The 23775-nt window shown below is 35.3% G+C and overlaps 1 protein-coding gene across 2 annotated transcripts in view; it reads right to left on the bottom strand.

Annotated features, from left to right (window-relative positions):
- Window positions 1-1854: 1854 nt before the first annotated feature.
- Window positions 1855-23775, bottom strand: part of LOC128228901 (xanthine dehydrogenase/oxidase-like) — a 35186-nt gene continuing 13265 nt past the window's right edge. For both annotated transcript variants that reach the window (XM_052940446.1, XM_052940447.1), the window contains 26 exons: window positions 20996-21076; window positions 20293-20434; window positions 19858-20025; window positions 19390-19466; window positions 19089-19182; window positions 18307-18419; window positions 17585-17769; window positions 16490-16652; window positions 16021-16228; window positions 15628-15809; window positions 15374-15493; window positions 14732-14953; window positions 14276-14409; window positions 14042-14129; window positions 12278-12364; window positions 9885-10076; window positions 8762-8907; window positions 8279-8360; window positions 7986-8081; window positions 6095-6223; window positions 5721-5848; window positions 5327-5441; window positions 4685-4771; window positions 3990-4157; window positions 3477-3644; window positions 1855-3136 (listed from right to left, as the gene is read on the bottom strand). In XM_052940446.1, the coding sequence (XP_052796406.1) occupies window positions 3086-3136; window positions 3477-3644; window positions 3990-4157; window positions 4685-4771; window positions 5327-5441; window positions 5721-5848; window positions 6095-6223; window positions 7986-8081; window positions 8279-8360; window positions 8762-8907; window positions 9885-10076; window positions 12278-12364; window positions 14042-14129; window positions 14276-14409; window positions 14732-14953; window positions 15374-15493; window positions 15628-15809; window positions 16021-16228; window positions 16490-16652; window positions 17585-17769; window positions 18307-18419; window positions 19089-19182; window positions 19390-19466; window positions 19858-20025; window positions 20293-20434; window positions 20996-21076 (3426 nt within the window). In that variant the 3' untranslated portion in view covers window positions 1855-3085. The remainder of the gene's footprint in view (window positions 3137-3476; window positions 3645-3989; window positions 4158-4684; window positions 4772-5326; window positions 5442-5720; window positions 5849-6094; window positions 6224-7985; window positions 8082-8278; window positions 8361-8761; window positions 8908-9884; window positions 10077-12277; window positions 12365-14041; window positions 14130-14275; window positions 14410-14731; window positions 14954-15373; window positions 15494-15627; window positions 15810-16020; window positions 16229-16489; window positions 16653-17584; window positions 17770-18306; window positions 18420-19088; window positions 19183-19389; window positions 19467-19857; window positions 20026-20292; window positions 20435-20995; window positions 21077-23775) is intronic.

The following is a 23775-nucleotide window of genomic DNA, read 5'->3' as shown; positions in this document are numbered from 1 at the left end:
TTCTGATGCATAATAAAAAAACCCATCTCGCTCGACTGGTCTTTTTCCTCTTTCATGTGATACTTCCACGTGACTTCTTCTCGGCGGGTATTCATAAAACTTCTTAAGTCATTTCCTAACTTAAGTCGATTTCCAAAATGTTCGTAATCAAATTAAAAAAGTATACAGTAAATGTCTTTACCATAAAAATATGCATTTACAATAAAGTCAATGAAAATATTATGACAAAAATTATCCACTTAAAATACTAACGACCACTAAGATACTTATATATGGAGAATAACCTTCAAGTGAAGAAATATATGGAGAATAACCTTCAAGTGAAAAAATATATGGAGAATAACCTTCAAGTGAAGAAATATATGGAGAATAACCTTCAAGTGAAGAAATATATGGAGAATAACCTTCAAGTGAAGAAATATATGGAGAATAACCTTCAAGTGAAGAAATATATGGAGAATAACCTTCAAGTAAAGAAATATATGGAGAATAACCTTCAAGTGAAGAAATATATGGAGAATAACCTTCAAGTGAAGAAATAATTTAAGATATTTTATAAAAACACAAGACCCGTTTCTTTGTATTTTTATTTACAATTCACTCACTGGAATATCAAAATAATACCTAAGACCTACATAAATATACTGTTATATATAATAACACCCGGTTACATAAGAATGTACTAGAACATTTCCGGCTTACAAGAGTCTGTTTAACAAACATCGTATGTTCAAATATACAAGGAACACAACTCTGATGTATCTACTGAATGTAGGTTAATATCATTGAGAAATCATTATGTAGAACAGAGCCATTGTTACAAGATATTGTTGCTTACATAACACTTACAGCTGTAATTGAATTGAAGTTTATATGTTCTTTTAATTGAGTGAATTATAGTATATTATCTAACAAAATTAAACCAAAACATTCCCTGTGTTCAACACAATATCTCATCATTTAAATTTAACTGATTTAACCTTGTATGTATTTTGTGCAAAAAGTAGGCTTTAATCCCCCAAAAATGTTTTTCTCATTTCAGCATGTACTTTAGACTTAAAAAAAGTCAATTAAAGATAAAACCGCCTTCTTTATTTACAAGGGTTCTTAGATGTGCTTAACTCTGCATCCTAAGTAAATTTGAGGCAAAAAGTGGTTGACAAGTGTGTTGACATTCCGATGCAGGAGTTTATGGTTATCTCCCTTGTCTTGTATTTACTAAGATTATTAGAAGATAATTGTTCGGGGTTTCAACACATTTGTTTTGGATCCAAAAGTAACCTCCCCTGTTTTGACTGAAAATACTGTGAAAATAGCTGCAACACACGCACATAAAACAATGGACAAACAAAATAAGAATAGTGATAGTTTAAGTTCTACATACTGAAATTGATAATGACCTTAAATACTAATCTATATTTAAGACATATACACAAATATTAATATATGCCTTTCATAACAACTGCAAACACATATCCATGATTGATATTAAGCAACTTCCCACATAAATATGAAGCAATCACATTCAAACAGACCAGCTGGTTCAATAAAAAGAGGTAAAGCCCAAAGCTTGAATGTGTAAGCCTTTAATACTGGCAGTCAAGACTGAATTTTGATTGTCATTATATTGGCTCTACTTCATGTAACAATTATATGTGCACATGTATGGTTGGGCTGCAACCATGTACTACCATACCACATATTCTTACTTTATTTATCCACATATACATATATGTATGAACAGGAAAGAAAAGGGATTTTTAGCAAAGCACACCCCCTCCCCCCTCCCTCTCTCACTCCCCCCATCCCCCTCCCTCCCTCCCTCCCCTCCCCCTCCCCCTATGACATGAAACATGTACAACAATCAACTTTGAGCAAACAACCTTTTCGTTAAATACACAATGTATAATACAGTGCAAGTACATCTAGACTACCAGTCATACATAATGATACATAATCGTTCATGAAAAAAGAACTGGTTATACACATACAAATATCTCTAAACAGTACAAAGAGATATTCGGCTAGTTCTTAAACTTTTTGGTATTATTTTTAACTCTTTCATAGAAGAACTTTTCTATAAAACAAATTAGCCATAAACACATAATATAAAAGGTCTACAAATAAATCAATCTAAAAAACAATTTACAACCTTATTTCATTAAACATTGGACTGACACTACTTTTGAAAAAAATAAATGAATAATAATGACTACAGTGCACTAGGCAAGCTAACACATCCTGGTATCACAATCTAGAAATGTACCCGTATAAGGTATAAACACCTGTTCATTGGCAATCGCATAAACCAAATGTCTATTATAAAACTAACTATATATTTGGCGTTATAAGAACATTAATAGAAGTGTCAGACATACACTCATAAAGTAATACCTATATAAAAGGTGGTATACAGTTAATAATAATTCTGAAATAGTCACCGAACAATCTAAATACATAAATTATAAAAAGTTGTAAATAATAATTACGAAGTAAAGTCATTTGAGATTGACCTGCATAGATTTAGTTATAAACGCAATCCACAAAGGAGGATATCGGGGCCAAGACTGAAGGCAATTAATGGTTAAGGAATGGTTACTTGTAAGGGTCCTTTTAATTCCCTAACCATGTGATATCCATAGTCACACATGAAACCCCACTTGTTCAACCCTGAATTGACCAGTTTGCCTTTTGCTATATCAAATGTATAAACTTAATACTCCTTCGTATAAGAATATATTGTAGAATTTAAATACAATAAAATATATATCAATGTTTCATACAAGCATGTAATGAGGATGTTTCATACAAGCATGTAATGAGGATGTTTCATACAAGCATGTAATTGGGATAACAAACGAGAAATGACATCGACATTTATGAAACATGCAAGTTTTATGCTGTAACTAATATAACGCAGTACTATCTTTTTTAAACATAAGTTTTAAACATAGCGCATGTATCGTACATGTATTATATTGTCTTCGTTTTTTTTTCTGTAGATTTCATTTCTTCAGTTTACCCAGAAAACAATTCTAAAGTAGACCAAGTCTGTCCAAATTGCCTGGCAATTTTTGAGGCTTGTTTATAGGTCAACGAACCACGGGGTGTAGGTGCCTTCCTCCGGTTTTGGGAACTGAAAAGTATTCACATGAAAACATAATAATTTATAATTATATAAAACATAACCTGGGACAAAAATTTTAGCTACGTTCTTACTGGAACTTTAAACCTGTACCATATATATATATATTTAAAGCAGATTGCAAATCAAACAATGTTGATATGCTCACAGTTTCCTTCAACAGTTTTTAGTGTCCCAAGATAGATGCATAAATGAAGCTTCTTTTAAAGAAAGTCAACCATATCTTTACTGAATTTAGACCCATTATTTGCAGCTATATAATTAAGTAAAAACTAAGTAATAAATAGTCCAGCCAATGAAAATGCTAGAAAGAATTGGCTCCTGCATTTACCCTCTGTGTGAACTGGTCTTCACAAGCCATGCGTATCCTCTCTGGGGTGGCTGGGCTGTCAAGACGGAAGTTACCATGGAGACCAGCGTCTGCACGTGCAGCCGAGATCGCCTCCTTCGCAGCAAAAAACACCGAGGAAGACAGGAACAGAGGAGGCTCTCCTATTGCCTGGAATAATGTTTAATCAAATAGACAGTTTAAGAAAACACTGATGAATTTTATTTATCTCAAATGATAATCTGTTTTAATCAATTACTAGTAGCTTCATTTTTATGGATTTTGCCTTTGCTAGTTTTAATGCAAACCCCCCCAAGCCCCCCCACCGACCCACTCCCCCATGATAATGATTCAAAGCAACAGTTAAAATATGGACTGAGGAATTTTGATAAAGGAAATATGTTTATAAAAATGAAGGTTGCAATAAATAGGATTGTACTTTATAAAGTTGAACAAGAAGATGGATAGTTATGTTGAATATGATCACAACTATACAGTTATTTAACTATCACCAACCTTAGAAGAGTAAACAGCCTTCTCGTTGACGCTACCCTTCAGCAAGGTGACATTGAACTCTACAGGAATGTCCCCAAAGCCCGGGATCTTGTAGTTTCCAGGCCCGCGTGTAAACATGAAGCCCTTTGGAGACATCTTAACCTGTTCCATCATCATCAACCCATAACCCTGGAAACGGAATAGTGAAAAGTAAAGCATAAAAAGACATTTTTAACAAACTACAAGGCACACTGTCATACAACAATAATAAATGACACAAATGAGATGAATACTCAGACATTGCTTAAATCTGGTGAATACTAGGGGAAGAAAATAACTGTGCTGGTCAAAAATATTTTTTCATTAGAAATAACAAAAACTTTAAATTGGTATGTATTTAATGTACATTGATATTTGCTAAATGTACATTGGTATGTACTAAACATACACATGCACATTAATATTTAAAATAAAATTGGATAAACAGTACAAAGTCGTGTTCAAACCTTTATGACAGATTTGTTATCATGCACAGTTTCTTTTTTCAGTTAGTATATATTCAGTTCTAGACAACATAATGTACACATCAGCAGTATCTTTTAACAATAATTCTAGATTTAATTCCACCGACTGAATAAAATAACCACCCACTCAACACAACCATGGTAACACATAAAACACAACACACCATTGAAAATCATGAATCGTAAACAAACCTGTGTAAATGCCCCTTCTATCTGGCCAATGTCTATAGCAGGATTCAGACTTAGTCCCACATCAAACACAATGTCTGTTCGCAGCACCTGCAAACCAATGATTGTTACTTGAAAGTCAGTAAATAGTTTCAAAATCCTAAATATTAAGAGACATTAACAAGCAGGAAACCTTGATGATTCTTTTTTGGTGATTCTGTTGCTACACAATTTGTATTCTTATTTATAAAAAAGATTCTTTTAAATGCATTGTCTTGAAAACACTGTGAAGAAACACAACAATTAAGAGAGCATGTATCCATGTACTATCCATCCTTGCTTAAACAGGCCTGACTGGTTCTATTCAGTTTATTATCTGATTAATTTTACAGTCAAATAAATGTACTAAGAACTGATCCAAGTTTTTTTTATGGGTTTAAAAGGTACAAAGGTGTGCAATATGTATATATTTAAAGAAATTATTACAGCCAGAGTTATGGACCTTGAATCTTGATATACACCTCTATTGTCTCTGGCAACATGTGTACCAGCTTCCATTTCAAAACCTTGAATATTTTTTAAGTTATAGCCAAGGTGAAAGTTTTTTCACAATGATGCTGTCAACAACAACAGCACCAAATTTTAAGTTTAAATCACTCCACTCACCACATGATCACCAGTGAGACAATCGATCTCCACCTCGGAGCAGGCTGCACCGTACGAGAAATAATTGAATGGTTTTCCCTTTCCACTCTCAAAGTCAAATCCTATCCCTGGGGTTCTGAAAATGAAGTTATCAAAAATATCAAACGTACGCAAGCTGTTAAACAGTTACATTTTATTATTATGTTACATTGGTTTGAATTTATAACTTATTAGTATTCATGAAATAAAATACATAACTAACTTCTTTCACGAAATTAAAACTTTCGTATTGCTACAAATAAATTCCTTTTAAACTGTTATTTTTTCTATTCATACCAACATTGACGACATAACAAATATTTCTGCTTTTTGAATAAAAGCAGCATTCAGGGCAAAAAATAATGATTTAATATACTTATAGAAGCCAGTGGTAGATAGGCCAATTCTGCGGAAGTAAGCGGCCTTCACCCATTCTTCCCATGTGCCCTTGGGATTGTCACGCATCACTGGCTCAAGTCGCTCCAATAACGTCTTACAGGCATTCTGAAATATAAATTTACTCTATTGATTTGCAACATTGTTTTAGTGTAACAAACTGTAAGTCAGTGAAAAATGTATTCCCCTTATCCCAAGCATCTGCATAATGCATACTTCAACATAGAGGTTCATTTCTTTTTCAAAGAGCTGAATTTTGTACAAACCATTGACATCATAAATATTACATGTTTTGCAATTTTAAATGTCAATAAAGATGTGAAATGGATGATCTCATAGACATTCATAACATACCATAACAGCCATGCCGTTGAGATCGGAGCTGGCGCTGGCTGCGGTGGCAGAGGTGTTGGGTACTGTATTTGTTCCCGTTTCACTGATGTGGATCTTAGAGGCGGGGATGCCCAGTGCACGACTTGCAACCTGACATGACATATGGAGGTGATTTTCACCCAATAAATCTAGTTTGATAATAACTTACCCTGAGAATAACCAAAACATAAGACAAAGTTGAAAATAAAATTGACAGCAATGAGTCTCGTATAAATTCAGAGAGTTAGAGGGCGTAGCATTAGGGTGCCAACACTCATCTCTTTATTAGTTTAAAAGGGAGCATAACTCAACCAAAGTTTCAAACCAGAGTAATAAGACTTCCTTCTTATACATGTATCTTTTGCCAATAATGACACATGCACCAATGAAAAATGGTCTCAACATTACAGCAAACCCAAATATTTTTGACAACAACAAAGATCAGACCATTAAGGGTTTGTGCACAGATCACACCATTAAGGGTTTATGCACAGATCACACCATTAAGGCTTTGTGCACAGATCACACCATTAAGGGTTTATGCACAGATCACACCATTAAGGGTTTGTGCACAGATCACACCATTAAGGCTATGTGCACAGATCACACCATTAAGGCTATGTGCACAGATCACACCATTAAGGGTTTGTTCACAGATCACACCATTAAGGCTATGTGCACAGATCACACCATTAAGGCTATGTGCACAGATCACACCATTAAGGCTGTGTGCACAGATCACACCATTAAGGCTATGTGCACAGATCACACCTTTAAGGGTGTGTGCACAGATCACACCATTAAGGGTTTGTGCACAGATCACACCATTAAGGCTATGTGCACAGATCACACCATTAAGGGTTTGTGCACAGATCACACCATTAAGGCTATGTGCACAGATCACACCATTAAGGGTTTGTGCACAGATCACACCATTAAGGCTATGTGCACAGATCACACCATTAAGACTTTGTGCACAGATCACACCATTAAGGCTATGTGCACAGATCACACCATTAAGGGTTTGTGCACAGATCACACCATTAAGGCTATGTGCACAGATCACACCATTAAGGCTATGTGCACAGATCACACCATTTAAGGCTATGTGCACAGATCACACCATTAAGGTTATGTGCACAGATCACACCATTAAGGCTTTGTGCACAGATCACACCATTAAGGGTTTGTGCACAGATCACACCATTAAGGCTATGTGCAAAGATCACACCATTAAGGGTTTGTGCACAGATCACACCATTAAGGGATTGTGCACAGATCACACCATTAAGGGATTGTGCACAGATCACACCATTAAGGCTATGTGCACAGATCACACCATTAAGGCTATGTGCACAGATCACACCATTAAGGCTATGTGCACAGATCACACCATTAAGGCTTTGTGCACAGATCACACCATTAAGGTTATGTGCACAGATCACACCATTAAGGGTTTGTGCACAGATCACACCATTAAGGCTATGTGCACAGATCACACCATTAAGGCTATGTGCACAGATCACACCATTAAGGCTTTGTGTACAGATCACACCATTAAGGCTATGTGCACAGATCACATCATTAAGGGTTTGTTCACAGATCACACCATTAAGGGTTTGTTCACAGATCACACCATTAAGGTTATGTGCACAAATCACACCATTAAGGGTTTGTTCACAGATCACACCATTAAGGGTTTGTTCACAGATCACACCATTAAGGCTATGTGCACAGATCACACCATTAAGGCTTTGTGCACAGATCACACCATAAAGGCTTTGTGCACAGATCACACCAATAAGGGTTTGTTCACAGATCACACCATTAAGGTTATGTGCACAACAATAGATGAGTCATAAATGAGATGTACCTGTATCATCTTGGTGTGTAGCCCCTGGCCCATCTCCACACCCCCGTGGGTGAGCAACACAGACCCGTCCTGGTAGATGTGTACCAACGACCCAGCCTAAAGAGGGACAATTGTTTATAAATTTAGTAACACTAATTTTCTGTACAGGAATGCCAAGATGTATTAAATATGACAACCAACAAATACCTCCATTTTATGAAGCTTTACAAAATAGTTATAAATGGCCTTATGTCAGTATCCACAAAAAACTCTTCTTAAGGTTCTTAAAAAGCCATTACAGTTGATTGATTTACCTGGTTAAGATGTAGAGCTGTATAGGCGATCCCAAACTTTGTAGGTATAACAGTAATGCCTCGCTTCTTCCAGCGATTCTCACTGAAACAACAACTAATACAATCCAATCCAAGCTACAGCAATATGGCTGGTTATCAAACTTGTCAGAGATATCATGCCCATACACATTATGACCAAATTTGGTGATGATTGGATAAAGACTTCATAAGTTATTAAGGACAACATACTGGATGCACTCAAAAACCACAGGCCCATATGCTGAAGGTGAAACTGTAAGTCCCATTCTATGAACAGGCATATAAAAAACTCTGTTTATCTAACAAAATGACATACAAGTTGCAAACTGCAAATAACAACATCCAGTGAGTTTTAACATACTTTATATTCATTCTTGCCTTAATATCCTCTTCCAATATTTCAAATTGCATTAAACAACACCAACTAAATACATGAGGCTCATACCAGGGAATAAAAGTGTTTACCTATTGAAGATATCAACCTCTGTTTTCCTTCTGAGGAAGTCACTCTGTTTGACACACTCATCAAAGCACTTCTGTATAAAGCAGGGACTAAGCTCCTGGCCAAAGTGGGTCCTGTCCCCTTCCTGGTACAGGTTTAGCTCTCGGATCTAGGGAAAATAAATTGCTTTTTAATGTTTCATACACTTTTCTGATGTGTTTAAGCACAGTATTTGTTTATGTGATTTTTGAAAACCTTTAATTTCAGACTTTCAAAAATGCATTCAGCAATAATTTCCATCATATGAATAAAGCACTAAAATGGGACTTCTTATTCAAATACAGCCTGAAGCATAGAGTAGTTCAATGTTGAAGACTAGAACTTACACAAGCATTATTGCATATTGAAATAAGACCTTACCAAATTGATTCTATATTTAGCATCAGTTCTCAAATTTAAAACTTACTTAACAAGCAGGGAAAAAGGGGAGTGCCATAGAGACATGACAGTCGTAGGACAGCGCACTCCACTGTATGCCGGTGTCTCTATGAGATATGTAACTGAATAGCAGGCATTAACGATATAACAGTGCATGTCAAAAACAGGCCAATGACTTGTATTGAGGATTCCATGAAGTTAACTAACATAACTGTCTTTTAGCCTTGAACAAAAAGGTCAAGAATTATGTCTGTTGCATATTCTTGTTTGAGAAATGATCAAAGGCCCAATAAACTTAAACCTGGCTTTCTAAATCAATCAGAGGCCATAATTTGTATTTAGGATCTAACTTAATTGTCTTATAGCCTGGAAGAACTGATTCAATTATGAAGTCAATTAAACAAACATAAATTTTGTTTGGAGATATGGGTAAAAATCCCAACGTGCCATAAAACTTCCCAAAACCAAACCTCCAAAAGTCTATCAAGAGCCGTAATATGTATTTTGAATTGTCTTACTTAATTGTCTGGTGGCCTTGAACAACTGTGTGATTTATCAAGTCAATTGAACACATAGTATTTGAGATACCAGTAAATGCCGAATTGCCTAAAAGCAAACTTAATGAAAATGCAGACACCGATAGTCAGTAAAGTTAAACATAGAATCAATTTGACACTGCCTTATCATAACCAGCTCCGCAGGATATACCTTAGTGGGTGACATCCCAAGAGTCCCTGCCAAGTCAGAGATCCATTGTTCAACCATCATCATGCCCTGGGGTCCGCCAAACCCCCGGAAGGCCGTGTTGGAGGGGGTGTTTGTCTTACACACATAACCTGTCACCTTCATATTTGGGATCTTGTACGCATTGTCGCTGTGGAACAGGGCACGGTCCATTACCTGTAGAAGACATGTATTATCAATCTGCACTTGTGGGTAACAATATGAATTATTTCAAGCCTCCAATCCCAAGGATTAACAAACCTTTCTGCTTCTGAGCTGAGATTTAATTCCAAAACAAAACTAGATGTTCTCTAAATCCTTTCAGTGTGCCACCTCCGAATCAAAAATGTGTATGATATTGTTACAAGTGTTACAATTAGGTAAAAACAGTCAAAAATTATTCCACATCATAATTTCCATCCATTTTAAATCATAAGTACATGTATATCATGTTCAAACAATAATCCTTTGGTTAATATAGTGGTGCCTTTTAAGAGACTCTGAGTAAACTAATCAACATTATCAATAAACACTTATAATTGATACATCTAACTGTTTCCTTACCTTGGCTTAGGCTAAACCAAGCCCTTAGTAAACTAATCAACACTATCAATAAACGCTTATAATTGATACATCTAACTGTTTCCTTACCAATTCAATTCAATTCAATAGTTTATTAGCACAAACATTCAAGTTCATCGCCTTTACTTCTGGCGGTAACATTTATTTACATATATGAGAAGAGCATGATATTATAATACACAGATTAATAACACTTTTAGGATATTGATAATTCACGTAAAAAAGAAATCATTAACGTGAAATTGCTTGAACATTGGCGTACCTTAATCCTTAACAGAACAATATCTATAAATTGACCACCCTCGCTAATGCGGTCAGGCATGTTTTGACAGTAACGGGTATGTTAGTGATGAAAAGTGATCGTTGTAAGGCCACTGTTCAGAGCATAATTATTATTTGTTTTAGTTCACTGATCAGACTTAAGAAGAAAAAAGAATAAAAACAACAACAACTAAAAAACAACAAAAAACATTGTTTCAAAGCAAGCAATAATAGCAATACAAGAAAAAAAAGAAATAAAATAAAATAAACATTTATTGGTTTATGATACTTTCTCGTCTTAAAGTTGAAAGATATACATATTTAGCAAGTTTAATTTGTGTAGTATTCTGCTCAGCTGACATTAATAATTTAAATTTTTGCATTGTGGGCCAATGACAAAAATATCTAGGTAAGCATTCAATCCGTATGTCTCTGTAAAAAGGACATACAAGCACAAAGTGAAACTCATCTTCAACAACATTCATTTGACAAAATATACATTTACGTTCAGATTGTTCTATATTTCTAAAACGGCCTTCTTTGATTGCAAGTTTGTGAGCTGAGCATCTTAATCTGGTTAGCGAAATACAATGCTTGTCGTTTTTAATACAATTAAGATAATTCTCATAACCAAACCTACGCTTTATACTACAATAAGTTTTTAATTTGGATGACGTGTCTAATAGGGAAAACCAGTGTTGGTAATACTGATCATGTAATCTTTGTACGACACTGTTAAATTGAAGAATGGAAATGTCAGTATTGTTCCATAAATAGCTAAAACCCAAACTATTAAGCAATTGCTTTACCTCTAATGCCCATGACCCACGAATATTATTATTCACTTGATCCCAATACACTTCGTGTACCAAAGAACCGTGATGCTTAGTTAAAATTTTGTACCAATATTTCAGAATTCGCTCTTTACGTGCAATATCTAAGGGAAACCTCCCAAGCTCACCATAAACAGAAGCGTTTGTGGTTTGAATTCTCACCTTTAATACCTGTTTAAGGTGAACCAAGCCCTTAGTAAACTAATCAACATTATCAATAAACACTTATAATTGATACATCTAACTGGTTCCTTACCTTGGCTTAGGCTAAACCAAGCCCTTAGTAAACTAATCAACATTATCAATAAACACTTATAATTGATACATCTAACTGGTTCCTTACCTTGGCTTAGGCGTAACCAAGCCCTTAGTAAACTAATCAACATTAACTGGGAAAATCATTTCGAAATGAGTGTGAGCAATGTCATAAATTGATAACGTAATATAATACAGGGTTGTTGGGGTAAATGATCTATGATAAAAAGAATCAAAATTAATAAAGGTGTCTGACCTCACCCAAGTGGTTGTGGGTTTGATCAGCGCCATAGGAACTTTCTCATGGCCTCCAAAAAGGACCCCAGTACTGCTATTACCCCCAGGTAACAGATCTGAGTGTGATTCTATAAGCTATTAGCTTTTGTCACAATCAAACTAAATTAAACTGGTACCAGTATAAATGTAAATGCTGTAACATATACTTACTGCAGAGGATAGATCTAAAGACATTCCAGCGTTGCTGTACAGGTTAACCTCCAGGGCCACAATCTTCCCCGAGTCCATAAAACCAACCTAAGTATAAACAGAAGGCTCTGGCATATGCATGTAGGGTTTAAAACAGGTTGTAAAAAGGGAAGGGTGCTAAAGAAAAGTAAAAAGGATGCTAAGCGTGAAAAGGGCCTATTGTATTAGGCTGTTGAGAACTTTGATATGACTATTTGACAAAAAATGTTAGAAATGTGTTTAATTAAAGTATTTTTAGCTTTCAATTGCCAGATATATGTTTATTAATATTATGTTTATATAATCATATAAACGGCCTTTGAATAAAATGAAGAAATATCGTATGCTATACCTTGTTTCCAATTTGAAATAACCATCAACTAATTTTCTGCATTATAGATTTGTGATAAAACAAAATCGCTCCCTAGGTTTGCATTTAATTGAAAACAATCCTTGCTTAAATGGAAATATTCCAGCAAGTCATACTTTTATATCTAGTTTTGCTGTTATGTTATAGATATATTTGAATAAAGTAGACATAGTTCAATATGTTGTGATTCTTACTAGATATCATCTCTGACAGTATTCATTTTCCTTATAATTGGAATTCAAATGATTGGATATATATTTTGTTTTAAATTATTGCAAGTATTACATTTGAATTTCTGCAATGCATGTAGTGTAGAAAATAGCATTGCTTTGTCAGATTTTGGTATATGGCTCAACATCAGTACAGGTGAAACAGGTAGGGCTTTTTTGTTAATTTTTACCCGAAAAAAATGTGATAAAAAAAAATCTGACACTCGGCATCGTATAATACACAATTTCATTCAACTTGTCCTGGAAATATGTTAGTTAGCGAGCCTTTCTACAAGCTAACTAACACTTTTCCTTAACTCGTTGAATAAAATTGAGTATTTACTTTTACATGATGAACCATAACAGATCCTCTATATCTAAAGCATTCAGTTCTAGGAGGGTCTGCAGATAGAGTTGGGATCTCTAATACTTGGGGTTTACCTATACGTGTATTATTTGTTTTATTGTTAAGTTTGCTCAAGTTAATGCATACTTTGATAAGATTTACCTTTTGCGTTTTTTCTTTATTTAGGATTGTTGGGATGAGAGTGAGGTTTGTGCACTTAAACTGGTTCAAACCCCCAGTAAATTTACATTTTACTGACCGTTCCAAGGCGGTACCTAACAATCTTTGATAAACATACCTAGTTTTTATATATATATAGTTTGTATATAATGTGTTGTTTGTGGAGTTTTGTGCTGTTTTTCCATGTTTCTTGTTTGTGATTTTTTGTTTTTATGTTCTATGTCTTTGGCATTTACCCAGTGCCATTAAACTGGGTTATGTTTAAACTTTCTGCTACTGAGCTTGTTTCGGTAGATTTTCGCATAAATATTGCACATCCTGGAGAAGAGTGATAAAGTAAAGTACAACAACCTCCTATATATCTCTTTACCTAAAACCCTATACAGGTGTATCATATGTAAGAAGAATAAATAATAACATTAAAAATATTAGATCTGCAATATTATTAGACAGTCATACATCTGATTAGAAAGATCTTAAAAGTGCAGCTTACAACAAGACACATGTTTCCGGAAGAGAAAATATAATGCTAAAAATATGTATAATAAATATGATCCGTATAACACATGATATTTACCATTGATTGACCATATTATTGAAGACAAATGACAATTTACAAAACACTGAAACAAACAGTTTACCTTGTATCTGGCGAGGAATGGGTGTCGCCCACCTGACATTACCATGTCCTCATCTCTGTCCAGCATCACACGGACTGGCCGGCCCAGTCTGGAATGATAGGAACATACCATTACAATATCTTTACTAATTAAATAAACAAGTTAATTACGTGCATGTTCTTAGCAATTACATATATTCATCTATTTTCACTAGCAAAAGTAGGAGATAAAACATCAGCATTAAAATAAGCTTACTTATTGGCAGCAATTGCACAGGGCGTTGAGAAGACAATGCTGCGAGTTTCCTTCCCTCCGAAACCACCTCCAAGACGTTTGACCCGCACCACGATACGATTGGCTGGAATATCCAGGGCCTCAGCTGCTACATGCTGGGAGATTCGGAAATGTATTCATGTTGAGAATTATCACATATTTTTCTTAATTTTAAGTTTTTAGAAATAAGTATATAAAATGCTTGCCTGCACCATGAAAGATGACAGTGCATGATTTTCTATATATTTTTAACTTTTTTTCTCTTCTTTCAAATTATCCTGTTACTTTTAGAACTAAAGCAACCAAAGCTGTACTTACATTGAGAAATATTTGTATAGGCTTATCACAGGAGGACTAAGCATAAGTATCTTTCCTTTTTTGCCAATTAAAAGTGACAGGCTTTTAACTACTAGTTTAAATCTATAACCTCAACCTCACCTGTGTTTCAGACGGGTTTTGTGTGGCCACGAACATCTCCATCTCCCCGTCCTCTCCCCGGGGCACAGCCAGGGTGGCATGATCCTCAAGGTAGAAGTGTTCCTGGCCGCCCATGTGGCTTTCCCCCTCCAGCACATGGTCTGCCTGCTGGAAACCAGCCTCCACATCCCCGCAAGAGATTGAGTTAGGGGGCCTGTGGTACGAACCAGCTTTGATTGCTTCCTGGAAATGGGTTATAATAGTAGAGTTCATAGTAGAGTTTTTGAAGTGTGTATCTACAGAATATATGCAGTAAACCATAACAAGGTACACAAAGAGTGCACCCAGATGTTTTTCTTGTTTTTACTTTACTTTATTTGACATATATAGATAAATGCACTGAGCCTCTAAAGAAATTAAGTATGAAGAATTGATGTAAAGAAAAATATAGAATTTTTAAATTATGAGTTTTGCCAATTTGGGTTATAAACTGCTTTGTTTTGGACCTAATATGAAGAGGTCTCTGACTGATGTTCACTTTTACGATAGACAAATATTGGTCAATGAAGCAATAAAAAGCTCAGCTAAATGGCATATACTGGTACATGTGTTGAAATATAAAATATATCACTTTCACAAATGATGCAAGGTAAGTTCCTTTACCTTGATGGTGATGACTGGTTCGAGTTCTTCATATTCCACTTTCACACTGTCAGCTGCCCTCTGTGCTTGAGCCTGGGTCTCTGCAAGTATCGCCCCAATTATCTGCCCTTGTGTTAGCACCTGAAAAATGTATGGTCAATCAATATTCAACACTGCTTTCCCTCCTCTTTGTCAGTCAATATTGCAGAAGACAATTTTTTAAAGAGTTGTAAAAAAGATGAGGATATATTACTAGGATATTGTAATAATTTTACCTGTTTTGAGGCGAAAATTTCCTCGTCATCTTGCACGGCGGCTCCCCAACTGTTGTGCCCAGGCACGTCCTTGTGGCAGATGTAATCCACGACCCCTGGCATGGCCAGGGCGGCCGATGGGTCCACACTGATGATGTTGGCATACGCCTTGTTGCTCATCACAAACCCAATGTAAAGCTCGTCTACAATGACAAGTTTGTATTTATATCTTCTGATTTTGAGCATTCTTAGTTCATAAGTTGACCACACTACTGTGTTTTAAAATATCCCCTGTATATAAAGTGTCAGAGGTAAATAAAAAGTTAACAACTCTTATGTCCTAAAAGCTTTATGAACTTAGAATTAAACCAGTATATGGACACCACAGCCCCAGGAAAGATTACTGTTGCTTACTATGCATTTTAGGAATGTCATCAATGTAGATGGCCTCCCCGGCCACCTGCTTGGCGGCGGAAAAATGACCAAGGGGACGGCCTACTGGATCCTGCTGCAGCTGCCCGGGGGCCACTTCCTGGAAGATCTGGGAGCTGCGTGAGGGGTCCTTGTGGAACAATGTTGTAGCGCTTTGGAAGTAAGAAGGCACCTTTGAGGTCGGGATGTGCTGTAGAGTATAAAATTGTAATGCCATGGTTCAACCCTTAAAATAGCAGCTTTGACATTGTGTAAGCAAAAGTAGAATAATAAATATATGTTAATCTATGGTATCAGTCCATGAAAATAACAGCAAACATTATAGGGGAAATTAGAAAGATGATATAAGGCCATAGTTACATTTCTATAATATATTGGGCATGTTGTAAAAAAGTAGGTACTTTTCTTTGACTGCAATGCTTATTATACTGCAATTGAAACTGTTTCTTACCATAGTTTGTAGCTGCTGTTGAACAGTGAGATAGAACTTGAAGAAAAAGCTGAGTGTGAGAGATCTCCTGTATTCCACCATCCCTCCTGGAGACCCGGCCGCTAGGGGCATTTCCTCCGTCAGCAGACGACAAACATCATCCACCAACCGGTCATCCCAGTGTCTAAAATTAAGGTAAAATGGTAGCATAATAAACTCCTGTGGGCAAGAGAATTCGTGAACTCCACAATCCCTCTTAGAGGCATAGCAGCCAGGCATTTGCTTTGCTAACAGATGACATACATTGTCTTCCAACTGATCATCCCAGCACCTTGAAATGAAGTATAAAGGTAGAATAATAAACCAAATGAGAGTGGGATTCCACCATCCTATTTGGAAGCCAAGCAGCAAGGAACATTTCCTCCGCTAGCAGACAACATCATCTACCCACCAATCAGCCAAGCACCTGGATACAAAGTATAAACTCCTAACGGTGAAAGGTCTCTGTAATCTACTGTCCCACATTGAGACCTGGCCGCCAGTGATGTTTCCTCCGCTACCAGACAATACACATTGTCAACCAACCAGCAATCCCAATGTCTGCAAAAGAGTTGTGATTGCGGTATAATAAACTCATTCGAGTGAGAGATCTCTGTATTCCATCTTCCCACATGGAGACCCAGCCGCCAGAGGCATTTTCCCTGCCATCAGACAACGGTCCTTCCAGCGTCTATCATTGAGGTTAGTTTCTGGGATGGTATGCAACTACTGCTGCTACAGATAAAACGTAAATTTCTCAATTACAATCATGGAAAATTCCTCCACTAACAGACAACAAAGGCTCATGATAAAATAAGATGTATGTGTTTAGAACCAAGGATATGGTAAGAGCTGCAAGGTGGACATCATCCAGTACTTGATTGTCTTGGAATCAGCATCAAACATTTTAATGGTCATGTAATATATAAACTACTTAAAATTACAGTACATGTATTCATTAAAGAGCATAAACTGACTGCCAAGATAACTCCTTTACTTGGATTATCAATTTATAAATCATCAGATTGTACAATTTATGAACATTTATTTAAATCTACAGCTATAACAAGCACCAACCTTCCAACGACCTCCGTCAGTGTCCTAGTGGGCATCACCGTGGTAATAGCCATACCCCCATACGCAAGGGACAACTCCTTGATAACATTAGAGTTGTCCTCAAACTCTACCAGCATGCCAGCATTCACAGTCGCTATGTCGTCCTCCCGTCTGTATGCCTGCTTGTAGCCAGCAAAGTACTTTGTCTATAAATAGTAAAAGATTTCATTAACATTTGTTTTTCACACTAACAATAACGCATGATAATTTACATACAAATATTCACCATTTCCCAATAAACAGGGTTCTCACTTGAATCTGGAGAGTGTGAGTCCCAATACTAATTTGAGAAAAGTACCAGTCCATCCTTTGTTTAATATAAAATTAAAGTGTGAGTCCCAGCATAAAGGTGTGAGTTGAGGACCGCCAAATGTGAGTAATGAGAATCCAGATAGGAGTGACAGTTGCTTCAGACTGTTTCCCTGATAAGTATATATACATAATATCAATTAACTCTAAATTTGAAAGTTTGAAGAATTACTAACTTTGAAGTACAGCCTTTTTAACAATATCATGTATGTTAGTTAAATGTCCTGATAGTTTATAACTTAATATACTTTAAAGTACATATTTTGTAGCAATTAATTTGTATGCCTTAAACGTTTTACCAAGTAAGTCACAAACATTCAGTCTGACATTGTTCAAGCCAAACTCTCAGTATAAATATTTCCGCACAAGCCCACCTTAGCTGTGAATGGCAAGGTTATGTTGAGCACAATTTCATCTTGATTCACTGCTGTCCTCCGGTAACCCAGGAAAAACTTCTCATTCATTTGCACCTCACGCAGACCTCGCTCTGCAATCATATTGGGTTATTTTTGTCATAACAATTAGGTCTCATTTAAAAAAATTGTAAGCAACAATTTTGTCATTTTTATCAGTTTGTTGACTTTCAAATATCATGATGCAGAAAGACTGGTAACTCAAACTTCAGACCCATATAGGGGATATCATGACAGAACGCTTTTCTGACGTCCTGTATCATGTCATGTTTTGTGTGTAAATGCATATCTGTTGAGACCACATAGCGGTTGAGACAGATGACTGTTTATAAGCTGAACAAGATTATTTCATTTGATTATTACCATTTTCAGACACACTGCTTTGCATTAATGATTTATGGTTTTTTCTTGAATATTAACACAAATCAGTAATTGAATACATTTGAAATTATGTTCCTGAAATGGTATGTTACTGAATAGTAAGATAATATTGAAGAAAAACATGTATTTACATCAGTGTGTAAAAGGAAGCACACACAAATGCTACTATGCTGAAAACAATGGGAGTGTGATACTTTTTTTCAATTCGACAAGCTGTATTTTCACATGGATATGGAAAAGAAAATTGATTTGCATATGATAAATATGTATTTTTTTTATACATTTAAACACCGTAAACATGTATATTTAAAATATTGCACTTCAATTAATGTAGTCTAAGATACACAAGTATTTGAACATACCTTTACTGTGGACCTGCAGCATTGCCCCACATGCTAGAAACAGGGGGTTGAGGTCGGAGATCGGACTAGCTGTTATAATGTTGCCTGCTACAGCCTGATGTGGAAAGAAAATATTCTTTAAGCTGCATGTCAGAAAACTTGTACAATGTATGCTGTTAAGCTTAATCATTGAAAATACAAATGCAACTATCATCAAATGGAGTTTATGACACATGACAAAATATATGTACATGTAATGTACAAGCTGTTAGTTAAACTTATTAAACCTACAATTCTTTGAAAAGACTAAATGAGGACATACAGCGACATTTCTGATCTGGTAGCCGGCGAACCATCTCAACATCTCTATAACAGCTGTAAACACTCTTGTCTGCTGGTCTGTAAGGAATGAGACAACAAAAATCATGAAATTATAGCATTCTCATGAACAGGCATGTATCTGTAGTTTAACAGCGAAATAAAACAAAAACATAGTGATGCGCAAACACATAAGTATTTTCTTGTTCTATTTCTTCTATTCCAGTTGAAAGCAAATTGAATTGGCATTTCTATTGACTTTAGTATTTTGGTATAAATTTGTCATTTTCTTAGTAAAATATTTGTATTATGAAAATAAAGGATGAAATAATCATGAAAAAACCATATCTATCAAACTACTTCAAATTTAGTTTCCGCCTGCTATGGATTTAACCAACATTTACAGTCATAATCTTTGACAATATGATTGCTACCACTTTTAAGTTTTTTAATATAACTGCTTAAGAAAGACCTGGGTATTTTTCAAGGGCCAATTTCAGTTCCTCATCAATTCTGGACAGGGTTACTGAGCCTCCAAACCGTATCCCTGCTTCTGTGTGTTCCACCTTCACTAGCTCCGGAACATGGCTCGGATTTATCAACACTGGATACTTCATTTTCTTAAACTTCATCTCAATGCCTGGAAAGATTGCCATTATTTTTAACATATTATCCACTAAACAGATAGCACAATCCATTTTTTTTTACATTTAAAGGTTATTTTATTGTTTTAGTAATAAAGAGCTGCAGCTATTTTGGGATTTTAATAACCTGTTTCAATTTCACTACTTCAATTAATTTCAAAACATCCTATATACATAAAATAAATCGAACTTTGAGACAAATTCTGAGAAAAAGAAATATAGATAGCGACTAGCGCTTATACTGTATGTAGAAGTCTTTATACCTATTTCGGTATTTCCTATCACCAGTTTAGCATCAGGAAACTGTGACTTCAGGTCCAATAACTCTGCCAAAGTATGGGGCCGATACCATGTGACACGTTCACCCCGGTACACCAGGTAATCTCGGTCATACTGTTCTGTGTTCTACAATATATATTGGGCACATTCATGATAAATAACCTTGAAATGAGGTCCAATAACAGACAGTGTGCAGGGCTGATACCACATGACATGGTCACCCCCTGTACACAATGTAATCTCGGTCATATTGATCCGTATTCTAGATGACACGGGCAAAATTATATGAAAAACAACACTATCAGGTCAAATAGCACTATTGAAGGGCTGGGTTGTTACCATGTAATACCTTCTCTGATATTCAGTGTCACAGCAGTCAATGTACTCGTAATACAATCACATATGTTCAAAATCAATTCCAAGTATTCCAAAATAAATAAATCTCATTCTCTTTTTTTACTAGAACCTAACAGTAAAACATTATTTTGTTCATGAAAATACAGTGGAACAACCAGATATACATATATCATTGTAAGGATTGAGGAGATAGCTGAAAGCTAATATATTTACCCCACTCTGAACAGTCATGAATGTAGTTTCATGTTTACATGTAAATTTACCATTTTACATCAAATAATTACTGAAGTGTAACTAAATACTTTATTTGTAATAAAAACAGAGGTGTACCCTGAGTTCTGGAGGGAATATAGGGTCCTGAGAGGGGTCTAGGGGCACATAGTCCACACCATTAACCAGCCGGCTTGCAGTCTGAAATACAAATTGTTATTGAATGTGTACAATGTTTGGGTGTAATAAAAACAATCAAAATGCAATTAAACTTCTCCTTTTTTTTATCCCTTCACAAGAACACAATTTTGTGTTCTTAATCATATAATAACAATATCCTCACTAAAGAGCAAAACCAGACATTGTTTGAATCTGTCCATCTCTTTATACACATGAGAGTTTTGTTTTATAGTCATTGATCAACTACTCTCATGAATTCCACCTTGCGCCTATTTCCTTCTTACTCTCTCTTGTCTTCATCATTGAAGGCTGATAGGCGGTCACAGTCAGCTATTCCTTATAAAAGACAAAACTCGTCTTCGAAGTCCAGAGTGAAAAGTGATCAGTCGGTTTTACCCAGTGACAAAAATAGCTCTCCGGTTTTGCCTAGTGTTAAAAACAGCACATGCACTTAGAAAGTACTAGCGAGCGTGATTCACGTGGACGGAGATAAAAGACAGCAGCCGAAATCCGATGACAGGCGAGGCGGGGTTAACAACTAGGATGTGTTACAGAAGGCCAATTTGCGTTTTGCTTTATTGAATGTACAAGGACTAGCGACAAGGCGTGAAAATAAGTTGCAATCTGAGGAATTAATTAATGTTTTTAATTCACATGACATTGTATTGTTTACAGAAACATGGGCCAATAACTTTTCAGATTTACAAGTAAATGGATTTGAGTATCTTGTATTAAATAGAACCGAACTTTTAAAGACCAGTAAAAGGTCATCAGGTGGAATTATAGTATATGTTAGGAATGAATATGTTTGTAAAGATACACTTGTTTTCAAATGTCACGATGATATTATATGTGTAAAAATTACAGCATCAAAAATATGTTTAGAACATGATTTGTACATTTGCTTATGTTATGTTGTACCAGAGGGTAGCTCGCGGCAAGCGATGGTAGACAGTCATACATTTGACAGGTTACTGAATTATGTTTGTGAGCTCGATTCTAAGTGTGGCAATCTTAATTTAATTGTGTGTGGAGATATGAATGCACATGCATCCGATTTACCAGATTATGTGCTGGAAGAAAATTTAAACCATATTGATTATTTGCCCGAAGGCTATTTTATTGATACATGTATTGCTAGAAATTCCCAGGACAAAGGCCGCATTAACAATAATGGCTTAATTTTATTAGATTTTTGTAAACAGACAGGTATGCGCATTTTAAATGGGAGATTTGACGATGATAAAGAAGGCCATTTTACTTTCCCTGGTAGAGCTGGGTCTAGTTTAGTTGATTATGTTATTTCAACGCCTGATATATTTAAATGAAAATATATCTTACTTTATTGAATGACTGTGAAAGGTACCCTAATAAGAAAAGTTGGTGCTCGTTATTACGAGATCTGTTGAGTTCACTTGGCTTTTATGATGTATGGCTCTTCCAAGAAGTAGGGAACGATAAATTATTTCTTGCTTATGTTAAACAGAGACTAAATGATAATTTTATCCAAAACTGGAACGGAAGATTAGAAGCCTCTAGTAGAGCTTTGTTTTATAACAATATAGCATGTTTTAAACTCCAACCTTACTTAGTCTCATGCAGTATTAAAAAGTTTCGATTTAGTTTATCATGATTACGTGTATCTGCACATAGACTTATGATCGAGAGTGGAAGATGGGCGAAACCCAATCCAATACCCGTTGATGAGAGAAAATGTAATACATGTCAAGTCTTAGAAGACGAATACTACTTTGTTCTGGAATGTGGCCTATACTCTGATATAAGACGTAAATATATACCAATATTTTATAGACGTAGACCAAACATGCAAAAGTTTATCCATTTAATTACATCTGATAAAGAAGACATATTAAGAAATCTTAGTATATATGTTTACAATGCATTTTTAGTTAGATCAGTTGACATGTATGCGTCCTAATTATTGCATGTGTATTGTGATCTATCCGTTTATCATGTAACGCTTTGTATTGTGTAGTTAGTTATAAATATTTACTAGTTTAACAAACATGTATGATATACTTTTACATAGAAGTACTGTTACATAAGTGAGTGTTCAGCTTTTATTATTTAGTATAACAAATTCGAAAGTGATAGTTGCATAAATGATGTATGCAAATACTTCTGGTGAAGTATCTCTACCTAAAACAATATAAGTACGCTTTTAAAAGTACGCATGATTGCTTAAATCTATTAAGTATTTATTAAATATATCTTTTCACTTCGACACACACTTTCTGTCTGTATTGTTTACTAGACTGAGTATTTGCACACAGTGTTCAATTGTACAATGATTCTCTAAATTTTGTTACATTTACAGTCATTATCTAATCTTACCTAATTTAGATATGACTATTACAAAAGTGAATTTTAAAGTTTAAGTGATTTCCCTTAGGCTTCCTACAGTTTCGTTTTGTATAGGTTGTCCGATATAGGGAGTTGCAGATACTTTGCAAACACAACTCTCATTATAGAACAACTATAGTATATATGTACATGTATTTATTTCAACTTATCTGTGATTAAACATATAACGTTATTGACACGTTAATTTAATTAATAGATTGCATTATAATTTTTTTTGATTTACTGAACTTATGAAGTTGGTGTATTTGCGTACTTGATATTTATGTTGTTTTTTTGTTTTTTTGGTTGTCTAATTTTGTAATGTGTATGCATGGAATCACCTGAAAACACTATAT

The sequence above is a fragment of the Mya arenaria genome, chromosome 3 (assembly GCF_026914265.1).
Source record: "Mya arenaria isolate MELC-2E11 chromosome 3, ASM2691426v1".
NCBI lineage: Eukaryota > Metazoa > Mollusca > Bivalvia > Myida > Myidae > Mya > Mya arenaria.
The sequence above is the reverse complement of the archived record's forward strand: the minus strand, read 5'-3'. Positions and strand labels throughout refer to the sequence as shown.